Raw genomic sequence first — 20,000 nt, 5'->3', positions numbered from 1 at the left:
AAATAATCTTATAATCTTTCACATTCATCCATCACCACCACTACTACTACTACTACTACTACTACTACTACTACTACTACTACCACCACCGTCACTACCATTAACTAACACACCAAACACAAAAAAACACACACCCATCACCTCCACTCCCTCAAAACACCCAACAACCTTCGCAAAAAAAAAAAAAAAAAAAAAAACACAAACCAAACCACAAAAATAGCAATAATAATAATAATAATAATAATAATAATAATAAAATAACTAAAAATAAAATGCTAAAAAACTCCACGCACGTTATTGCAACCCAAAATCCCTTCGGTGGCGTGGAAACTTGCGCAATTAAGTTAGAATCCCCCGGGAGCGCAGAGGAGGCAGTGCGCTGGAATGTCCAATAGCCTTCCCTCCTCTTATTTTATGGAAGTTCAGTTCGAGGGTTCCGAAGAGCTCCTAAATTCTCGTATAGTGGGAAACCTTGCGCCGGTACCGTGTGTGGGTGTGGCGGTGGCGGTGGTGGTGGTGGTGGTGGTGGTGCTGCGTAGGTGCGTGTAGGTTGGTGTGTGTGTTCGTGTGTGTGTTGCTGTGTGCGTTGGTGGGTGGGTTGGGAGGTCTGTATGTTTCCTGGGGAGTGTTCGGTGTGTTTTTTGAATGTTGTTCTTGTAGTAGTAGTAGTAGTAGTAGTAGTAGTAGTAGTAGTAGTAGTAGTAGTAGTAGTAGTAGTAGAAACTGATACTAGAATAACTTACATCACTACAAACTCACATCGCTATCTACCACCACCACCACCACCACCACCACCACCACCACCACCACCACGGCTGTTGTATTATTTTCACCGGTAACACTAAAGATAGCAATTCTGATACCACTACTGCCGCTGTTACCATTACTCCTGGCGCACCAACAACAATTCCATTACCTCTGGCCAGCTATGCACCTCTTACCTTACCTGTTCGTAAAAGTTTAAAAACCTCCCTCGTAGTTGTAAATTCCCCCAGCTCTTACACTTTTTCTCTACGTGAACATGAGCAGGAGAATTGGCCCCGCATCTCTACAGGGGAGGAAAGGTGCACTTCAAGTCAAAAATAACCCACCATTCTTACCACCACTGTGTCTAAATGTTCCCTGATTTAATTTGGGGTCTATACGAATTTATCAGTTGTTTGGACGCTGTAAGGAGTGTGTCAGCAGATTACAGGTCTGGATATTGAAGGGAATGATAGAAGAGTGAGGCGGGTAGACACACAGAAAGAAAAACAGACTGATAGATAGACAGACAGGTAGAAAAACAGGACAGATGAAAAGTCAGACATGAAGATAGACAGACGGAGAAACAGAAAGACAGAGAAAGAAGAATAAATGAGCAAATGAACCTATAAATGAAAAAAAAAAAAATTAATGACTGAATGAATGAGACATGCATACACACACATACATACATACATACAAACGGACAGACTGTGTGTAGTATGGCACTGAACCACTAACCAAGACCATATAGGGGTAAATATAGCAAAAGTTTGAGTCCATGGTGTGTTTTTGTGCAATCCTACGTGCAAATATACAGTAATTGTAGACCTAACTGTTGGATACACAAATGGACCTCATCCGTCACGTTGTATTCAGCCTCTGCTTTGTACACGATACATTTGTGTTAATCCATTTAGGTAATTGTAATGAAATGTGCTGGTGGTGTATGCTCGCTCGTGTTTCGACTTGTCTTTGTCTATCTATCTGTCTGTCTGTCTGTCTGTTTGTCTTTGTATCGATGAGTGCCTCTGTCTGTCGATCTATCTATCTATCTGTGCATTTCCCCTCTCCTTACATGTTTACCAATATATCTATCCATCCGTCTATCTATTCTATATATCTATCAATCTACCTGTCTATCTAAATATGCAAATACCTTTAACACATACATATGTAATTATAAATATACACATGCATGAGCAGATAGAGTTATACAACATTTATATTTGTATGTAGGTATGTATGTATGTATGTATGTATGTATGTATGAATGAAGGTGCATATGTGTGAAGGCAAGACATGTTTTTTTTTTTTTTTAATATAAACAAATGTACGTATTGTAAGCTTAAAAAAATAAAGAAAAAAATCAGAAGGGAGGAGGTGAGGGGACTGGAATAGCATGACACAACGCCGGAGGGAATCGAACCGAGGAAGAGAGGTCACTCGGAGGTCAGGTCGCTTAGGGGTCACTTCGGGCAGGGGGAACAGGAGAGGGGGGTGAATAGCATGACTGGAGAGATTAGAAAAGGGGGGAGGGAGGAAACGAATGATGGAGGGTGAGGGAGGGTGAGGGTGATGGTAGGAGGGAGGAAAGGAGAGAACGAGATGGAGACGTGGAGAGGGAAAGGTGAAATTGCTGAGGAAATGGGAGGGGGAGAGAGAGAGAGAGAGAGAGAGAGAGAGAGAGAGAGAGAGAGAGAGAGAGAGAGAGAGAGAGAGAGAGAGAGAGAGAGAGAGAGAGAGAGAGAGAGACAGGTGGAGGGAATGTGAAGTGGGCTGAGAAATGGGGAGAGGAAGGGAGAGGGGAGGCGGAGGGGAATGCTGGGGGTAGAGAGAGGAAGGGAGAGTGGGGGGAGAGGAGGGAGGGGAGAGAGGGAGGGAGTTTGAAAATCCTCTAAGGGCAGACTATTTTTTATCGTCAATTTAGCTTCTGTGCTTTTTATTTCCATTGTTTCTTTGTACTGTTATTGTCGACAAGTTTTTCTTTATTGTGTGAATGAAAAATAATAAAAGAAAACGAAATATAGAAAGAGAAAACATAGAAATTATTGAAGGATTGATAAGTGACGTGATTTCTCCCCTCCCCTCACCTCTCTCTCTCTCTCTCTCTCTCTGATAATGAGGCGAAATAAAACACCAGGATAGAATGACTCCCCCCTTCCTCTCATGCTTCTCTTATCTCCCATCCTCGAGGCAACGACCGAAGCACCTGAGAAAAAAAAAAAAAAATTAACAGGTAAAAAAAAATACCTTTCATTATTAATCCACACACGGAGACTTTGCCAAACAATATACGAGCGCCTCAAGTTGATATTAAACGCATATATGAAAGAAAATGGTTTGAATAAAGGATAGATGAGGTATAAGAGTGAGTTTTGTGGTGTTGTATAGTGGGTAAACGCCTCTCTGTCCGGGTGTTAGCATTGTGGTTTACTTCTGTGTTCCCCCCACGCTAGGTAATGTTAGGTTACATTAGTTTATGTGCTTTATTGATGTTCCTTTGATGTGTAAGGAGTGTGGAAGCATTATTGAGTTTTTGTGTGTTTTTTTAATGTGTGCAGTAAGTAGATTTAGTGTTCCTATTGATTTACTGCACTTTATGTAATGAAAATAATGTAGACTTACTCGTTTAATACAATACTGCTCTTCACTGCACCACTGTCTCGTCGTCTCACCTCACCTAACTATCACACTCCTACAGTTTCATTATTTCCTATGTAGCTTAGAAAATACACCTACCCACACTGTATCACACAATGTCATGCTCTTATCGCTCTGATATTCCCTGTGTGTGTTAGAAAATTCCCTCATAACCTCATATTATCATTATTTCCTCATATCGCTGCCTCAGACCATCATTTTAATAACCTACCATTGATTTCCTTCGTTCGTCTTTACAGTTTCATATCCTGGTCTTATATTTTTTTCCCTCATCTCAGTAACGTCCCACTCATGTAATCTAAGTTTTTCATTGTATAACCTTTTTTTTTTTTTAGCTCACTTTTTTTATCTTCTCATCCTCAAATGCTCATGCCTCATTCATATTTCTCTTCATCAACTTCATTTTAATACGATTCCACTCATATTCTCTCAAGTTCCTCACTGCATACACTTTTTTTTCTTTATTTTTTCTTTATTTATTTACTTTTTTTTTGTCTTCTCTCATATGGTCAAAACTCCCTCACATTTTTACTAAATATTCTTTTTTATTTTACTTAAATTTTGCATCTCTTCATTCTCATATTCCCACGACTTCCCCATATTTCATTGTAGATTTTTTTTTGCCTTCCTTTTTTTCGTCTTCTCATCCTCATATCCCCCATGGCTTCCTTACATTTCCCCCTCACCCCTTCGCTTTAACAAGACCCGACTCACATGCTCGCACAATTCTCATTCTACGCCATTTTTCCCACCTTTCCGTCTTTCCTAAGTGATATTTCCCCTTCAGAAAGACAATTTTTGACTTTAATAAGGTTTTCTCATATGTGACTTTCCATTTATTTGAGATCCATCACTTTTATTTTATATTTTTTTATCGTCTATATTATTACAGCATTATTTACATTTTTTTTCCCATTTTCTCTTTATCTTCTTGTGTTTTGTTGTATTGTGTTACGTCATGATTCCTCTTCCTTTCCTTCTCTCCTTACGTGACTTCCTTCCCTTCCTTTATCCTCCTCTTCCGCCTCCCCACCCGTCTCTTCCCTCCCCTCCTCTCTCCTTCCCTCCCTGCAGCCCTTCTCTCCTCCTCTCCTTTCTGAGACCATCTCCTTTCCTCTCATCTTCCTTCCTGCTCCATTTGTTCCTTGTCTTATGCCTCTATTTTCTCCTCATGTCAATTTTATCATCCTCTCTCTCTCTCTCTCTCTCTCTCTCTCTCTCTCTCTCTCTCTCTCTCTCTCTCTCTCTCTCTCTCTCTCTCTCTCTCTCTCTCTCTCTCTCTCTCTCTCTCATGGTTTTCAATTTAGGCCATTTTTTGAAGTTTTTATTAACTCCCCCTTTTCTCTCTACCTCTCTCTCTTCCCTCCACCCTTCCTCTCTCTCTCTCCCTCTCTCTCTCTTTCTCTTTCCCTTCCTTTCCCCCTTCCTTTCCTCACTAACGACTGGGTGAAACAGCCATTATACCTCCCCCGTTGAAATACGAACCAGTCTTCCCTTTCCTCTTCCTCTCTCTCTCTCTCTCTCTCTCTCTCTCTCTCTCTCTCTCTCTCTCTCTCTCTCTCTCTCTCTCTCTCTACGCAGCACGCCATTATCGGCTCCAGGAAACAATATACGTGACGCTGAGTTAAGTATAAGTGGGTGAAATTTAAGTATAAGTGATGGTATCTACTTTACGTTAGTAGTGGTGTACGTTTTTACTACGCCTGCTTCAGCTTCTACTGCTACTACTACCGCTGTCACCGCCATTACCATCCCCCATCACCATAAGGAATGCCTATGTACTCGTTGTAGTAGTAGTACTAGTAGTAATAGTAGTAGTAGTAGTAGTAGTAGTAGTAGTAGTAGTAGTAGTAGTAGTAGTAGTAGTAGTAGTAGGAGTTGTTGTTGTTGTTGTAGGAAGAAGAAAAAAAGAAGATAAAGAACCACAACGAAAACAACAACAGCAGCAACAACAACAACAACAACAACAACAACAACGACAACAACAACAACAACAACAACATAAAACAAAAAAAAAGAAGAAACGACAAAAATATGAAAGAAAAAAACAGAAAAAGAAGCAAAAAAACAAAAAAACAAAAACAAAAACAAAAAACAAACCAAGGAAAACCAAAGAGAAAAAAAAAGAAACAGAGAGAGAAAAAAAAAATACCACTAGCAGCAGGAGGAGGAGGAGGAGGAGGAGGAGTAGCAGCAATAACACTAACACCACCAATAACACAATGACCAATAACAGCAGCAAGAGCAGACAAGAGTACCAGCATCGGAGCAGCACAAGTCTGAGAGCCATAACATGATTACACTCATAATCACTAATAGTATATGAAAGGCTTGCGTGCCAGTGTGTCACGCATGGCGGCTACAATGTTTAAAAGTATTAGGCTTTATTAGTTCTCCCTCTCTCCCCTTCTATTTGATTAGCGTCTCACTGTGGAGTAGAAAGAGAGGAAGTTAGATGAGTTAAGGCTGTTGCTGCTGCTGCGCGTGGAGAGACAAAGGAGAGAGGGAGAACGTGAAGAGATAAAAATGTAAATGTAAGGTAAAGAGACAATGAACAAGAGATGGAGGTTGAAAGGAGGAATGGCGGTATTAAGGATGGAAGGAGAGTGAAGGGAAGGAAAAGGCAAGAGAAAGAGAACTGGTAAGGATGAAAGGAAGAATATAAAAAAGGTGTAAGGATGGGAGGGTGGAAGAAAACGGGAAGATAAGACGAGATAAGAAGAGAAAAGGGGGAGAAATAGAGGAATTAATTAAAAAAAATAGAAGTATTAGTGAAAAGAGAGAAGTACAGATGAAGTACAGAGGGATAAAAAAAGAGAAAATAAATAGAAAAGAAAAAGAACGAGAGGGGAAATAAGAGAAAAAGCAAAGACAATATAAATAACAAATGGGCGAGAGTAAGTGAAATGTGAGCAGGTGGAATTAGAAGGAACAGTAAACAAGGCAAAGTGAAGGAAAGAAAAAAAATTGAAAAAGAATAAACAATAGGAAAGAATGGAAAAAAAAAAAAAAAAACAGCATGTGAATAAAGAAAGTAAGTGAAATACGAATAGCCCACACCGCAGAGTTTATCAAAAAGTAAGAATAACGAGGAATAATGAGGAAAGACAAGATAAGTGTAGATGGGATAAGTAAGTGAAATATGAGTATACAAGACCGTAGAACTAATAAAAAAAAACAAGAATAAGATGAAGAACGGTGGGGAAGAAGAGCTAGAAGGTTAATAAGAATGAGGAAAAACCAGATAAATATAGATGGGATGAGTAACTGAAATATGAGTAAAGGAGACCGTAGACTTTAACAGGAAGTAAAAATAACGAAAATACTAAGAAGAAAGGTGGGGAAAAGGAAGGAAAGAGACCAATAAAATAATAATTCGAAGGGACAAGACAAATATAAGTGGGATGACTAAGTGAAACATGAATATACAAGACCGTAGACTTTATCACAAAAAAATACAAATAAAAACAAGAATTTGAAGACATGTGGGGAATAGGAAGAAAAGCGAGAAGGTTAATAAAATAATAATAAGGAAAGACAAGTGTAGATGGCATAAGTAAGTCAAATATGAGTATAAAAGACCGTAGAGTTGTGAATGCAATATCAGAACACTTTGTATCGACTTTCCCTTTGTTATCGCTGCCGCTGGTGTAATGATACCTACTAATACTGCACTAATCCAGTAAAAATGTTATAATAATTCTACCTTTAAAATCAATACTAATACTAATGGTAACAGGGAAAATAATGGTAATGTTGTTATAGATGAGTTAACCTTATTGGTCTGAACAAAGAAAACGAGAAGCTATTGCCCATTTTCTTTTTTAATGTTATTGTAGAAAACTGAGAGGTTCGACAGTGCTTCTCCTTTTTTTCATTTTTTTATACTTCTTTGTAACAGAGAGAGTCGTCAGATTAATATTCAAATCACGAGATGCAAAGATTTTTTTTTTTTCTTTTAACGATGCAATATCCCGTCTGTTATTATCCCCATTTCCCCTTTCTCTCTTCTTCAGTATATTCTCTCTCCTCATTTTTTCTTTCACCTTCCCTCTCTAATTCTTTCCCTGCCCCTCTTTTACTTTCTCTCCCCCTTGTCCTTTTCTTTCTCAGTTATTTATCTTCTCCATTCCCATTTTTCGCTCACCTACTTCTCATTTTTTTTCTTCAATTTTTCTTACTTTTTCTTTTTTCTCCAACGTTTCCTACGGTTTTTCCTCTCCCTCTCTCTTATATTCTCTAACCTTTTGCTCTCCCTCCCTCTACACTTTCTCCTTCGCCTATTTTTCTCCCAACTTCTCCCTCTATTTTTCGGTTTTATTTATAGCCTTCTTTTATTCTTACTTAACCTTTCTTCCACACCTCCGTCTGTCTATCTGTCTGTCTGTCTGCCTGTCTCTCTCTTTCTCTCCCTCTCTTTCTCTCTGCTTACTTTCTTTTTCCTATTTTTTTCTGTGTATGCTTTCTCTCTCTCTCTCTCTCTCTCTCTCTCTCTCTCTCTCTCTCTCTCTCTCTCTCTCTCTCTCTCTCTCTCTCTGTTTCCCCCTATGTTTTATTTTTCTCCCCTATTCTTCTCCCCTCCGTTTCTTCCTCTACTAATTAACTTTTTACCTGAGTTTCGGGAAGTAGCCAAACTTTACCTTTACGTCACCAGAGCGAGGCGTAAAAAAAAAAAAAGAAAAGAAAAAAGAAAGAAAAAAAGAAAACAGGACAAAAAATATTAATTAAAAGATTCCTATCAGACACGCCATCGAGCCGCCATAACTGCGCAGTCACGAACACACGAACACACACACACACACACACACACACACACACACACACACACACACACACAATTTATGTCACCATACTCCCGCATATATGAGACAGGGAAAAGGGAGGAGGAGGAGGAGGAGGAGGAGGAGGAGGAGGAGGAGGAAGAGAAGGAGGAGGAGGAAGAATACAATGGAATAAAAGAGGAAGAACAAACAGCAGCAGATTTGTTGGTCCTTAAGGGGTTGTTTGTAATTTAAAGGAATATATTTAGGATAGTAAAGGTGAAAGGTTAGATGAAAAGAAAGAGAATGATAAAGAAAAAAAAGGATTAAGAAGGAGAAAGAGGAAAATGAAAAAAGGAAGGAAAAGGAAGGGGAGGAGGAAGAAAGGAAAGGAAATGAATGATGATAATGATGATGATGAGGAGAAGGAGAAGGACCAAGATAAAGTAGAGAAGGAGAATAAGCCAAGAATAAGAACACAAAAATGAACAGGAATAATAATAAGAAAAGGAAGAAGGAGGAGGAGGAGGAAGAGGAAGAAGAAAGTGAAATGAAGACGAGAAAGCGGAAACAAAGTAAGAATGAAGATCAGTAGAGGAAAAGATAAGGGAAAAAAGAGAGAGAGGGAAGGAAAAAAATGAAAAGGAAGAATAACGAGAACAGGAGAAACGAAGAAAGAGAATAAGAAAGGATAGAGAAAAGATAAGAACAAAGTAAATGAAAGATGTGGAGAAGGAAGAAAGGGAAAGATAAGAAAGAAAAAAGGGAAAAACGAGAATATGGCAAAGACGAGAGAGGAAAGAGGAAGAAAGAAAAGGAAAGGAAAGGGGAAGAGATAAGAAGGAAAAGTAGAAGAGGAAGATGGGGAAAGAGGCAAGGAAAAGGATGAGGAAAAGGAAGAACAAAGCAAAGAAGAACGATAAAGGAAGAAAGAGGAAGGAAAGGCAAAGAAGAAAGGGAGAAGGAGGAGGAGGAGGAGGAGGAGGAGGAGGAGTAAGAGGAAGAGGAAGAAGCATCATGCCACGCCTTCATTTGCAAAGGGAAAAAAAAAAAAACACATGATAAGTTGAGGCGTGCTGGACTACCTAAGGGGCGGCGTGGTGGCGCCTGACGGGTCCCCGAGGGCGTGGCTCAGCCTGGTTCACTACAAGGTGGAGGGGGAGGGAATGTGTGTGTGTGTGTGTGTGTGTGTGTGTGTGTGTGTGTGTGTGTGTGTGTGTGTGTGTGTGTGTGTGTGTGTGTGTGTGTGTGTGTGTGTGTGTGTGTGTGTGTGTGTTCGAATGTTAAGGCGCGCGCTGCTCAGTTCAGTGTGTGTGTGTGTGTGTGTGTGTGTGTGTGTGTGCGCGTCACTATGTACGTGTGTGTGTGTGTGTGTGTGTATACGTCTACTACAACGCTGAAGTGCGTGCGTGCGTGTGTGTGTGCGTGTGAGCATGTGGGCGTGTGTGTAGACATGGGCGTGGTTGTGGGAGTAACTTGAGACACACACCACCCACGCCGCCGCACACCACACACACACCCACGCCTGCACACGCCACACTTACACCTCAATCACCTCCGAGACACTCGCTGGCTGGCCAAACAACGCGTTAAAGATGAATTATCAAGAGTAACACTGGGAACAGCTCAGGAGACGGGAGCGCACATCCTTCCTCTCCGACACCAAAAAGGGCACTGACAGGGACTGGGAGGTTTGTGAAAGCCTTACACCACGGCACTGAGAGTTGCCAGTTTGTCGTTATTTTTACCATTATTTGCTATTTTTAGGGAGCGTATATTTAGCAGTGGTGGGGATTACAAAGTGAGGGTTGTAATTTCCATGCTTAGCTGCACGTGTCCTCAGTTACAAGGGGGATTTATGGAAGTGGGTTGGCAGTGCTTAGGAATCAGGGGGGATGAAATGTTACAGTAGAACAAGGAACAGGAATTTTAAATGGTAAGATTCTCTCTCTCTCTCTCTCTCTCTCTCTCTCTCTCTCTCTCTCTCTCTCATCTCTCTCTCTCTCTCTCTCTCTCGATATCTCCTTGTCCAATCTTTATAAACATGTTCACTCATTCGTTTTGTTTCCACAGGGGAGAGAGAGAGAGAGAGAGAGAGAGAGAGAGAGAGAGAGAGAGAGAGGAAGAGAGAGAGGAGAGAGAGAGAGAGAGAGAGAGAGAGAGAGGGAGAGAGAGAGAGAGAGAGAGAGAGAGTATCGTACCATTAAAGATTCCAGACACAGACAGACACGAACAGCCAGCCAGCCAGCCAGCCAGCCAAACAGACATACAGACAGACACACCGACAGAAAAAACAGACATACAGATAAAGACGAAATCTATGGAATAATGAAAGAATGAATGGAGAGAAATAAAGAAAAGGAGACAAGAATGGAGGAATGGAGGAAGAGAAGAGAAAAGAAGTGGAAGCAAAAATTAAAGAAAGATGGCGTGAAAGAAACAAAAGAAGAGGAATAGAAATAGAGAAAATAAGATAAATAAACTGGAAGAGAAAATAATAATTGGAGAAAAAGTTAATGGAGGAACAAAGAAATGGAAGAGGAAATGGAGGAAGAGGAGGAGGACAAGAGAGAGAGAGAGAGAGAGAGAGAGAGAGAGAGAGAGAGAGAGAGAGAGAGAGAGAGAGGAGAGAGAGAGAGAGAGAGAGAGAGAGAGAGAGAGAGAGAGAGAGGGGGGGGGGAAGAGAAGAGTCATCTGTACACTCATTCATTTGGCTAAGTGCTTCGGATCCTCCTCCTCCTCCTCCTCCTCCTCCTCCTCCTCCTCCTCCTCCTCCTTCTCCTCCTCCTCCCTCCGCCTCCTCCTCCTCCTCCCCAACATCATAACATCATTTCCCTATCCACAATGCTCCTCTTCTTTTTTTTATTTCCTCCTTTATCCAGTCATTTCTTCTTCCTCTCTCTTACGCCAGGGCAAACATTTCCCCTCTCCTCATTCCCCTCATCATCATTTTTCCTTACGTCTCCATCATACAATTGATTTTTCACTCTCTCTATTCTTTTTTTTTTTTTTTGTCTGGCGGATTATCCTTTTATCATCTTTCATTTTCCTCTTTCACTCTTCCTCCCTTTGCCCTTTCGTTCGTTGCTCTCTGATGATTCTTTTTATTTATTTTTTTTCCTTTTCAGTTTCAGTTTTTTCAGATTTTTTATATATGGATTGTTTTTTCATTTCATTTTCTTCCCTTTAAAGGTTAATGTTATATCTATTTTTTTTATCATTTCCTCTTTCCTTCTTATCTACTTTCCTTCCCTCCTCCCTTCCCTTCTCTCTTTCTTATCAGTGACCTCGTCTCTCTCTCTCCCTTCCTCCTTTCTTTGCCTCCTTCTCTTCTCTCCTTACCTCTAACCTTTCTGTTTCTCCATTACTTCCTGTCACCAATCTCTCTCTCTCCTCTCTCCTCTCTCTCTCTCTCTCCTCTCTCTCTCCTCTCTCTCTCTCTCTCTCTCATCGCAAATAACCACGTAGGGAACACATTATCTGTTTGTCCTTCCTTTATGTTCCTTAGTGATCACTCCTCCCTAGTGAGAGATTGAGAAAAATAAATTTTATAAATATCTTATGCCAAAAGAGAGTGAGTTCCCTTTGAAGACTCGTAATGCTTGGGAATAACACTGTCTGGCAACCCATCAGTGTATTTATGACTCTCTCTCTCTCTCTCTCTCTCTCTCTCTCTCTCTCTCTCTCTCTCTCTCTCTCTCTCTCTTATTTGTAGTTTGGAGAGCCAGACAGACAGACAAACAGACAGATAGACAGGACGTATGAAAAGATACATAACAAACACTAGATAAAAAGATGAAAGGGAGAAAAAAAAAGGTAAAAATGATGAAAGAAGGAAAGAAACGCATGTTCTTTGTTTACATCCATGACGACGGCAAGAGAGAGAGAGAGAGAGAGAGAGAGAGAGAGAGAGAGAGAGAGAGAGAGAGAGAGAGAGAGAGAGAGAGAATACTATGAATCAACAATCGTCAATAGTTAAATCTAAAATACATCCGTCCAGTTTTTTATCTTCACATGTATTTTCATCTCAATTTATCTATTAACTCTAGAAAATCATGTCAGCCTATCCTTTTTCCATGCTTCCATTCACTGAAAGAAAACCATGACCAAAAGAGAGAAGGTAAACTCAAATATAACCAAGAAATCCAAATACTTTAGTCTCCCAGTCAATTCGTCCGTTCTTTCTGTCACTTTATTATGATTTTCTTCATTAGATTATGGGTAACTAGTCTATTTATCAATGCAAGATCTTTTGTTGTAAACTGGTTAATTTTAGCACAAGTAGCACTAGCGGATATGTGAATAAATGATCAATTGTTTATTTTTAAACGTTCTTCTTCCTTATTTGGAGGCAAAAGAATAATTATACATGCTATTTCGTCCTTTTTTATTATTATTTTTATTCGTATGCAAATGTTTTGATTATTCTTGACTCTTTTGACACCACAAGGAACCTGGCAAGACATCCTAGGTCACTCTGACGGGTGTCTTCCACCTATACAATGTCTCATACAGGCTGCTGCTGCATGCTGATGATGATGATGATGATGATGATGCTTCCCAACTTAGTCTACCATTACGCGTGTTAATTTTACAAGGTCAAATGGCTTTATTATCGACTTCTGTCACTTGATCATGGTGACGAAAATTAGCGGAGTGTCTGAAGCAAGCTCTGTCAAAGTACCGTCCCAGTTCATTGGTTTGTTAGAGAGGTTATTCCCGAAAAACGAAGAAACACTGTCTCTGAAACTCAAAGTAATCTAATTTCAACCCTAAGACTGCTATTTGTCACATCTTTCCCTAATTGCTAATCACTCTGAGACACCTTCACTAGTTCTGTAGCCACCTCCAACGCCTTTGAACTGGGTAGAAATTACAAAATCTATTCTTTTCTAATCCCCTTCTTTCTTGTACACGCTGATAAACATTCCATGCATCACTTCCGGTGCTCTGAATTGTTTCGTACTCCAGAAAACGGAAGAGGAATATAAACAAAACCAAAATCCCTACAAAATCTACAAACATCAAAATATAAACGAATTTCCTTCTTTACTATAATTACACCATTGTTTTCCTTTTTTTTTCCCCTTTTCCCTCAGATATGACTGAAGCCCTACAGGTGCTATACTCACCTGAGGAAAGCCCACGGTGGCCTTTTCTCAGTACTCCATGAAAGAAGGCCAAAGGTGCAGTATGTAGCTTAGGTCAAGGAAAGTAGAAGATAAAAATGGATAAGAAGAGAGTAATTGAAGGAAATACGAAAGGTAAGGAGGGAAGGAGGTGATATAGTTTAGATAAGGAAGAATAGGAGGTAAATAATAAAAAGGGGAGTAAATGAATGAAGGAACTAGGAAAGGAGAGAAGGAAAGGAGGTGATACAGCTTAGATTAAGTAAAGGAGGGTGAGATAAAGGATAAGAAAGGAGTAAATGGATAAAGGAACCAAGAAAAGGAGAGACGGAAGAAATGGTAAGGATAAATAGAAGGAGAGTAAAGGAAATGAATGAGTTATGTAAGTAAGGAAAGAAGGAAGGAAGGATATATTAAAAAAAATAAGAAACGAAAAAATAATCGATCTAGGAAAGAAAGAAAAAGAAGGAATACGTACTAAGAATAAAAGAGAAGATAGGGAGTGAATGAAATGAGGACGTGGGAAAGGGAGGGAAGGAGGGAAGGAGGGAAGGAGGGATAAGTAGCTGAAGGGATGGAGGTAAGGGCAGGATGGACTGATTGATCTAATGGAGGAGGGAAGGAAGGATGAAAGGAAGAGGGAGGGAGGGAAGTAAAGACAGAGGAAGGAAGGTTGGAAGGAGGAGAGAGAGAAGTAAAGATAGAGGAAGAAAGGATGGACTGGGATAAAAAGATAAAGAAAAGGAGATGGGAAAAGTAAAACATGTAAAAATGATGCAACACAAGAATACAACAATAAACCCGAAAAAAAAAAAAATACAAAACCACACAAAAATAAACAAATCTCACTAGAAAAACCAAACGAAACACGAGAAAAGGTAAACACAAAAACAAAACACGCAAGACGAAAAACACAAAGACAAACCAAAGCAAACAAAAACATCAAGATTCTCTCCCCACCCCAAAAAAAAAAAAACAAAAAAACAGTAACATACCTTCAATAAAAACCAAAACACACTCTAAAAAAAAATAGAATAAAAATAATAATGATAATAACACTCAACCACAAAATAGACAAGTCACCCAAATGATTACAATAAAGAAAACATGAACACACCCCATGGCTTATCTCAGTACCTATTGGCGGCGTGTGTGGCTGCATATCAAGGAGACTAAGATGCCTATCATTCGCAAGGGTCCGAAGCCATAACCGTGTGCAAGTCATCAGGTCCAGCTGGAATGATGAGAGGCTCCTAGGAATGACCTGTGGGAGGGAGAGAGAGGTGGATGCGAGGGTTGACAGACAGGTAGGGATATAGATGGATAGGTAAGAGGAGGGAAAGAAGGGATATAAGGAAGGAAAGGTAAATAGAAAGGGACTGAAAGAATGTAAATAGGAAAGGAATATAGGGAATGAATACTAAGGATTAGTAAAAAGATAAGATAGAGAGTTATAATATGAACAAGTGAGTAAGGTATGGAAGGAGGAAGAGACGAAACGAAGGAAGGTAAAGTAGGAAAGAATGAACGAGTAGAAAGAAGTATTAGTGAATATACGTTACAGAATACTGTGATTTAGTGAATATGGAAGAAGAAAGATGGAAAAGAAGATCGATAGACAGATAGGAACATACAGGAATAGATTAAATGCCACGTATGAGTGGATACCTGAACAAAATAGTGTGATTTAGTGAATAGGGAGAGAAGGAAGATGAACAGGAGGTGGGTATTCGAGGGGTGGGAAGATAAGAAGTAGAGATAGGTACATACAGGTACATGCCAATGGATATACAGCTCACGAAAAGGTTAAATGTTATGGTTAGTGAATAGGGAAGAAGAGATACTGGATAAGATTATAATGAGTTAAATTTGTTTGGACGGAGAGACAGAGAGAAAGATAAGTAGGTCTATATGGCCGAAGATGGACAGGTACATAGGTTGCAAAAATAGTGTGTTTAGTGAATTAAGAGGAAGAGAAGATGAATATTAAAATGTGTATATTGTTAATTATATTTTGAACAGGTGGGTGGATAGTTAAGTAGATGTACGTAAATATAAGTAGGTATGAGAGTTGTAAGTTAATAGGAAAGAAGAGAGAGAATAGTAGATATGTGAATGTGTAGTTAATTAAGTTGGTTTATGTATGTTTGTACGTATTGGTGTATATATGTATGTATTTAAAAGTATATACATGCATTAATATTCACTGCCAGATAAGATAAGTAAATGAGTAGGAAGAAGCGTAGGTTGATGCGGATTACATACAAAGCAAGACAAATAGAGAGAGATCATCATATGACCACATTTGTAATTACAGGCCAGAAAAATGAGTGAAATATAAAAACACTTAAAAAGAATATCGAATGAGAGAGTTCAGATCTATAAACAGCAACAACAACAACAACAACAACAACAACAACAACAACAACAACAACAACAAGATTCCCAAAGTCACATAATTCCTGTAAAACAATAAAACCACACATTTCTTCATTAACAAATCCACAACAACAACAACAACAACAATAACAACAACAACAACAACAATAATAATAATAATAATAATAATAATAATAATAATAATAATAATGATAATAATAATAATAATAATAATAATAATAATAATAACAATAATAATAATGAGATGCAAGTTACTAAATCCAGGAGGCAGATGAGTCAATGAATATTTATCGTAAAAAAAGCACAACTAATTTTCTCTCCCCCCCTGCCTCTCTCCTCTCTCTCTCTCTCTCTCTCTCTCTCTCTCTCTCTCTCTCTCTCCTCTCTCTCTCTCTCTTCTCTCTCTCTCTCTCTCTCTCTCTCTGTCATAACCGTATCCAGGCTTCACAGGATCGGCCATTCTCAAGAAGACAAAACTGAACCATCCATTACCCGAAGGTCACATTGGGTCATTAATGAGAGGAAGGCGAGATGATGGTGCGAGGATATTAATGGATTACCTGATGGATGCTCTTATTACAGGTGAGGGTGTGTGTGTGTATGTGTGTGCGTGTGTGTGTGTGTGTGTGTGTGTGTGTGTGTGTGTGTGTGTGTGTGTGTGTGTGTGTGTGTGTGTGTGGATGGGTGTGTAAGAGAGAAAAGAGGCATATTATTCATTCTCTCTCTCTCTCTCTCTCTCTCTCTCTCTCTCTCTCTCTCTCTCTCTCTCTCTAGTCAACGCATTTAAAGGAGAAACGTTTGAGAAGAAGAATGCACCCCATCTTGCTCAAAACGTTGGCAGACTCAAAGAAAACGTTCCCCTTTAGTACGAGTCACTGCAAGGGCGAACTCAAGTATTTTACAGGAGCAGCAGAATTTACGGGACAGATATATGATAAAAAGTAACGTGCGATATTACAGAAATGTTCTTTTTATTTATTTATTTTATTTTTTTATCACAGAATATTTATTATGAAGGTGAAAAAAAAATGTAAAAATGTAAATAATCATAATTAATGGCTGGACTATTAAATTTGGAGGTTATAATAAGAGTCTCCAATATTAAAAAAATAAATAAAAGAAATAAAAAGAATTACGACAGAGGTAAATAAAAGAGGGGGTAATATCGATAAGGTCGTTAACCCCCCCGTCCAAAAATCTGTCAAAATATTCATTACTCCCACATAAAAAAAAATAAATAAATAAATAAGAATTGTAATCATAAACACTTCGTAGCTAAATACGAGACAAAGGTAGTGTTCTTCAAGCGCCGCGCATAAATAGACAGATAAATAGATAAATAGAACCAAAACAAAAATACATATGAATTTCACTGAGTTTTCATTTTTTTTTTTCTCTCACGAGGTAAGATAAAAGTTTTCTTAATTAGGAGACTGTAAATACTAAAGGAGACATATTATTTGTATACGGAAAAGGGACAGAGAGATAAAAAAAAAAATAGATAAAAAAGGGAGAGAGATGAAATGAAAGTAAGAAAGGAACAAAAGGGGAAAGTTGACGATAATAACAAAAAGGGATATGTAAAACTAAAAATTGCTATGGCGAAGAAGAAAAGGAAAGAAAAAAGAGGTTAAAAAACAAAAAAGAAACAAAATAACAGGAAAGAATTGATATTGTAAAGGGAAAAGAAGGGAAAAGAGGGAAAAAGGAATGGAGGAAACGAGTAACAGGGAAGAATAACAGAATGAATCGCAAAGAAATGAGAGGAAGGGAAAAAAATGAGAGAAAGAAAAAAAAATAACAAAAGACGAAATATGAATGTTGAATGAGGGAATGGTAAATGAGGGAAAAGGAATAGAAGAAATGAAATAACAGGAAAGAGCAGTAGGGAAACGAAAGGAAAAAAAGAGAAAAATGGAAATAGAAAAGAGAAAATATGAAAGCTGACCAAGAAAATGGGAAAAGGGATGAAAAAAATTAAGGTAACAAAAGAGAAGGAGAGGATGGAGGACAAAGAAGCAGAATAAGATGAAAAGGAAGGATAGGAAAATGTAAATAAGGAAAGGAAATGAGGAATAGGAGAAACAAGGGAGAAGAGAGAGAGAGAGAGAGAGAGAGAGAAGAGAGAGAGAGAGAGAGAGAGAGAGAGAGAGAGAGAGAGAGAGAGAGAGAGAGAGAGAGAGAGAGAGAGAGGAAATCATGGAGGAAAGTACGACAAAAGATAGATATTTTTTTCCTCCTGTCCTTAAGTTCTTGTTTTGATTAACTTGGTGTAGTTAGCAAGACAGTGTGTGTGTGTGTGTGTGTGTGTGTGTGTGTGTGTGTGTGTGTGTGTGTGTGTGTGTGTGTGTGTGTGTGTTCTCTGCCATTCTTTTCCTAATTTTTCCATTCCCTCTCTCTCTCTCTCTCTCTCTCTCTCTCTCTCTCTCTCTCTCTCTCTCTCTCTCTCTCTCTCTCTCTCTCTCTCTCTCTCTCTACTAATAACAGGTGAGGCATAATTACCTGTCACAGTCCCGCCACTTCCGTATAAGGAGATAAAATTAAGCATGGGAAGCAAAATAAACAGAAATAACACGAAGGAAACACACATACACGCACACCCACCCACACACACACACCCACACACACACAGACACACACACACAGGTACACAACATTAATGAAGCCTCCATAAATTTTAGAATCCTGAATGAACGAAGGAATCAGGTGAAGGTCCAAAAGATAAAGGAGGAAAGTAGGATGATTGGGTTAAAAGAGAGGGAAAAAGGGAAAGGAGAGTGGAGAGTTGGAGAGAGGAAAAGATATGGAAGGGAAGTGGAATAGTTAGATAGATAGATAGATAAATAAATAAATAAACAGAGAAATAAGGGAAAGGATAGAAAGTAGTGTTGCAGGGAAGGTATGAAAGGGAAAAATGAGATAGATAGACAGATAGATAGATGAATAAATAGATAGCTAGGGAAAGAAAGGAACAGAAAAAGAAATGTTGGATGAAAGGTGTGGAAAAGAAGGGACAGGTGGAAGGTCATTACTCAGGTGACTGAATTAATCAGGAGATGTGATTGTCATGGAAAATAAATAAGATTATTTAACACCTGTTTGTCTTTTATGAATATGATTATTATTATTATTATTATTATTATTATTATTATTATTATTATTATCATTATTATCATTATCAATATCATCACACACACACACACACACACACACACACACACACACACACACACACACACACACACACACACACACACACACACATTCATTAGGTCACCTTAGTTCATTTTATTTGGACGCTTATTCTAGATTTCCATTTTTTTTTTTTTTTGTATTTTCAGCTGATAATTTCCATATAAAAAAAACTGCACGTCATTATTATTATTATTTTTTTATTGTTGTTGTTGCTGTTGTTATTATTAAAGTTATCGTTACTACTACTACTAATACTACTACTACTACTACTACTACTACTACTACTACTATTACATCCAACACCATATCAACTTCCCATAAAAAAAATATACAAAGATAACCAGTCTAATCACTTACCTGACTACTAACAAACTGACTAACTGCTAACCGAGTCACAAAGAAACACTAAGAAAAATACAGAAAAAAAAAAAACATAATTGACCTTCAGAAAAAAAAAAATAGATAAAAAAAAAGAAAGTCCACGTATTAGAATTAAGAAAAGGAGGTTGATGGTGAATTAACAAAATATTTAGGCGCACCTGTATTTAATTGGGTACAGGTGTTGCTCACGTGTTGCGCTGAAGCTGGTGGTTGTGTTCCAAAAGTGCTATACGTGTGTTTGTATTGTGAAATGTGTGTGTCTGTCTGTGTGTGTGTGTGTGTGTGTGTGTGTGTGTGTGTGTGTGTGTGTGTGTGTGTGTGTGTGTGTGTGTCTAGGAAATCTTAATGAGAGTGTAAGAAAATTCCAAAACAAACATAGAAACCCACTTGTTTGTGTCCACGTCAGAAAAATGAGAGAGAAAGGAACGAAAACAATAACAAGAATAACAAGAACGAGTAAACTTAAACAGCCAAACCATGAATCAGAAGCTATTTTATCTTCGCTTCTTTACCCTTTCAATAAGTTCCCGTTATTTTCAGGATCTAATTAAAATCTAGACTTGCGAGTTCACCAGAGAAAGAAAAAAAGTACAGGAGTGAAATGACCTCAGCAAAATTCACAACTGACTTCACGAAATGCACGCAAATAAATGAAAATGAAAAAAGAAAAACAGAGAAAATGAAAAGATAGATTGAGAAGCATGAATGTAGACAAGTGGGGATGTAA

General features: G+C 38.6%; 2 protein-coding genes across 2 annotated transcripts in view; both read right to left on the bottom strand.

Annotated features, from left to right (window-relative positions):
- LOC135089469 (transmembrane protein 151B-like) overlaps window positions 1–9,827 on the bottom strand; it is a 44,639-nt gene extending 34,812 nt beyond the window's left edge. Inside the window, exon 1 of the mRNA XM_063985050.1 lies at window positions 9,724–9,827. The gene's annotated coding sequence lies outside the window, so the exon portion shown is untranslated. The remainder of the gene's footprint in view (window positions 1–9,723) is intronic.
- Window positions 9,828–14,426: 4,599 nt separating this feature from the next.
- LOC135089468 (uncharacterized) overlaps window positions 14,427–20,000 on the bottom strand; it is a 120,634-nt gene continuing 115,060 nt past the window's right edge. The window contains exon 6 of the mRNA XM_063985049.1: window positions 14,427–14,561. Within this exon, the coding sequence (XP_063841119.1) occupies window positions 14,551–14,561 (11 nt within the window). The 3' untranslated portion in view covers window positions 14,427–14,550. The remainder of the gene's footprint in view (window positions 14,562–20,000) is intronic.

This window comes from Scylla paramamosain, chromosome 33, assembly GCF_035594125.1.
Source record: "Scylla paramamosain isolate STU-SP2022 chromosome 33, ASM3559412v1, whole genome shotgun sequence".
Classification (NCBI taxonomy): Eukaryota; Metazoa; Arthropoda; class Malacostraca; order Decapoda; family Portunidae; genus Scylla; species Scylla paramamosain.
The sequence above is the reverse complement of the archived record's forward strand: the minus strand, read 5'-3'. Positions and strand labels throughout refer to the sequence as shown.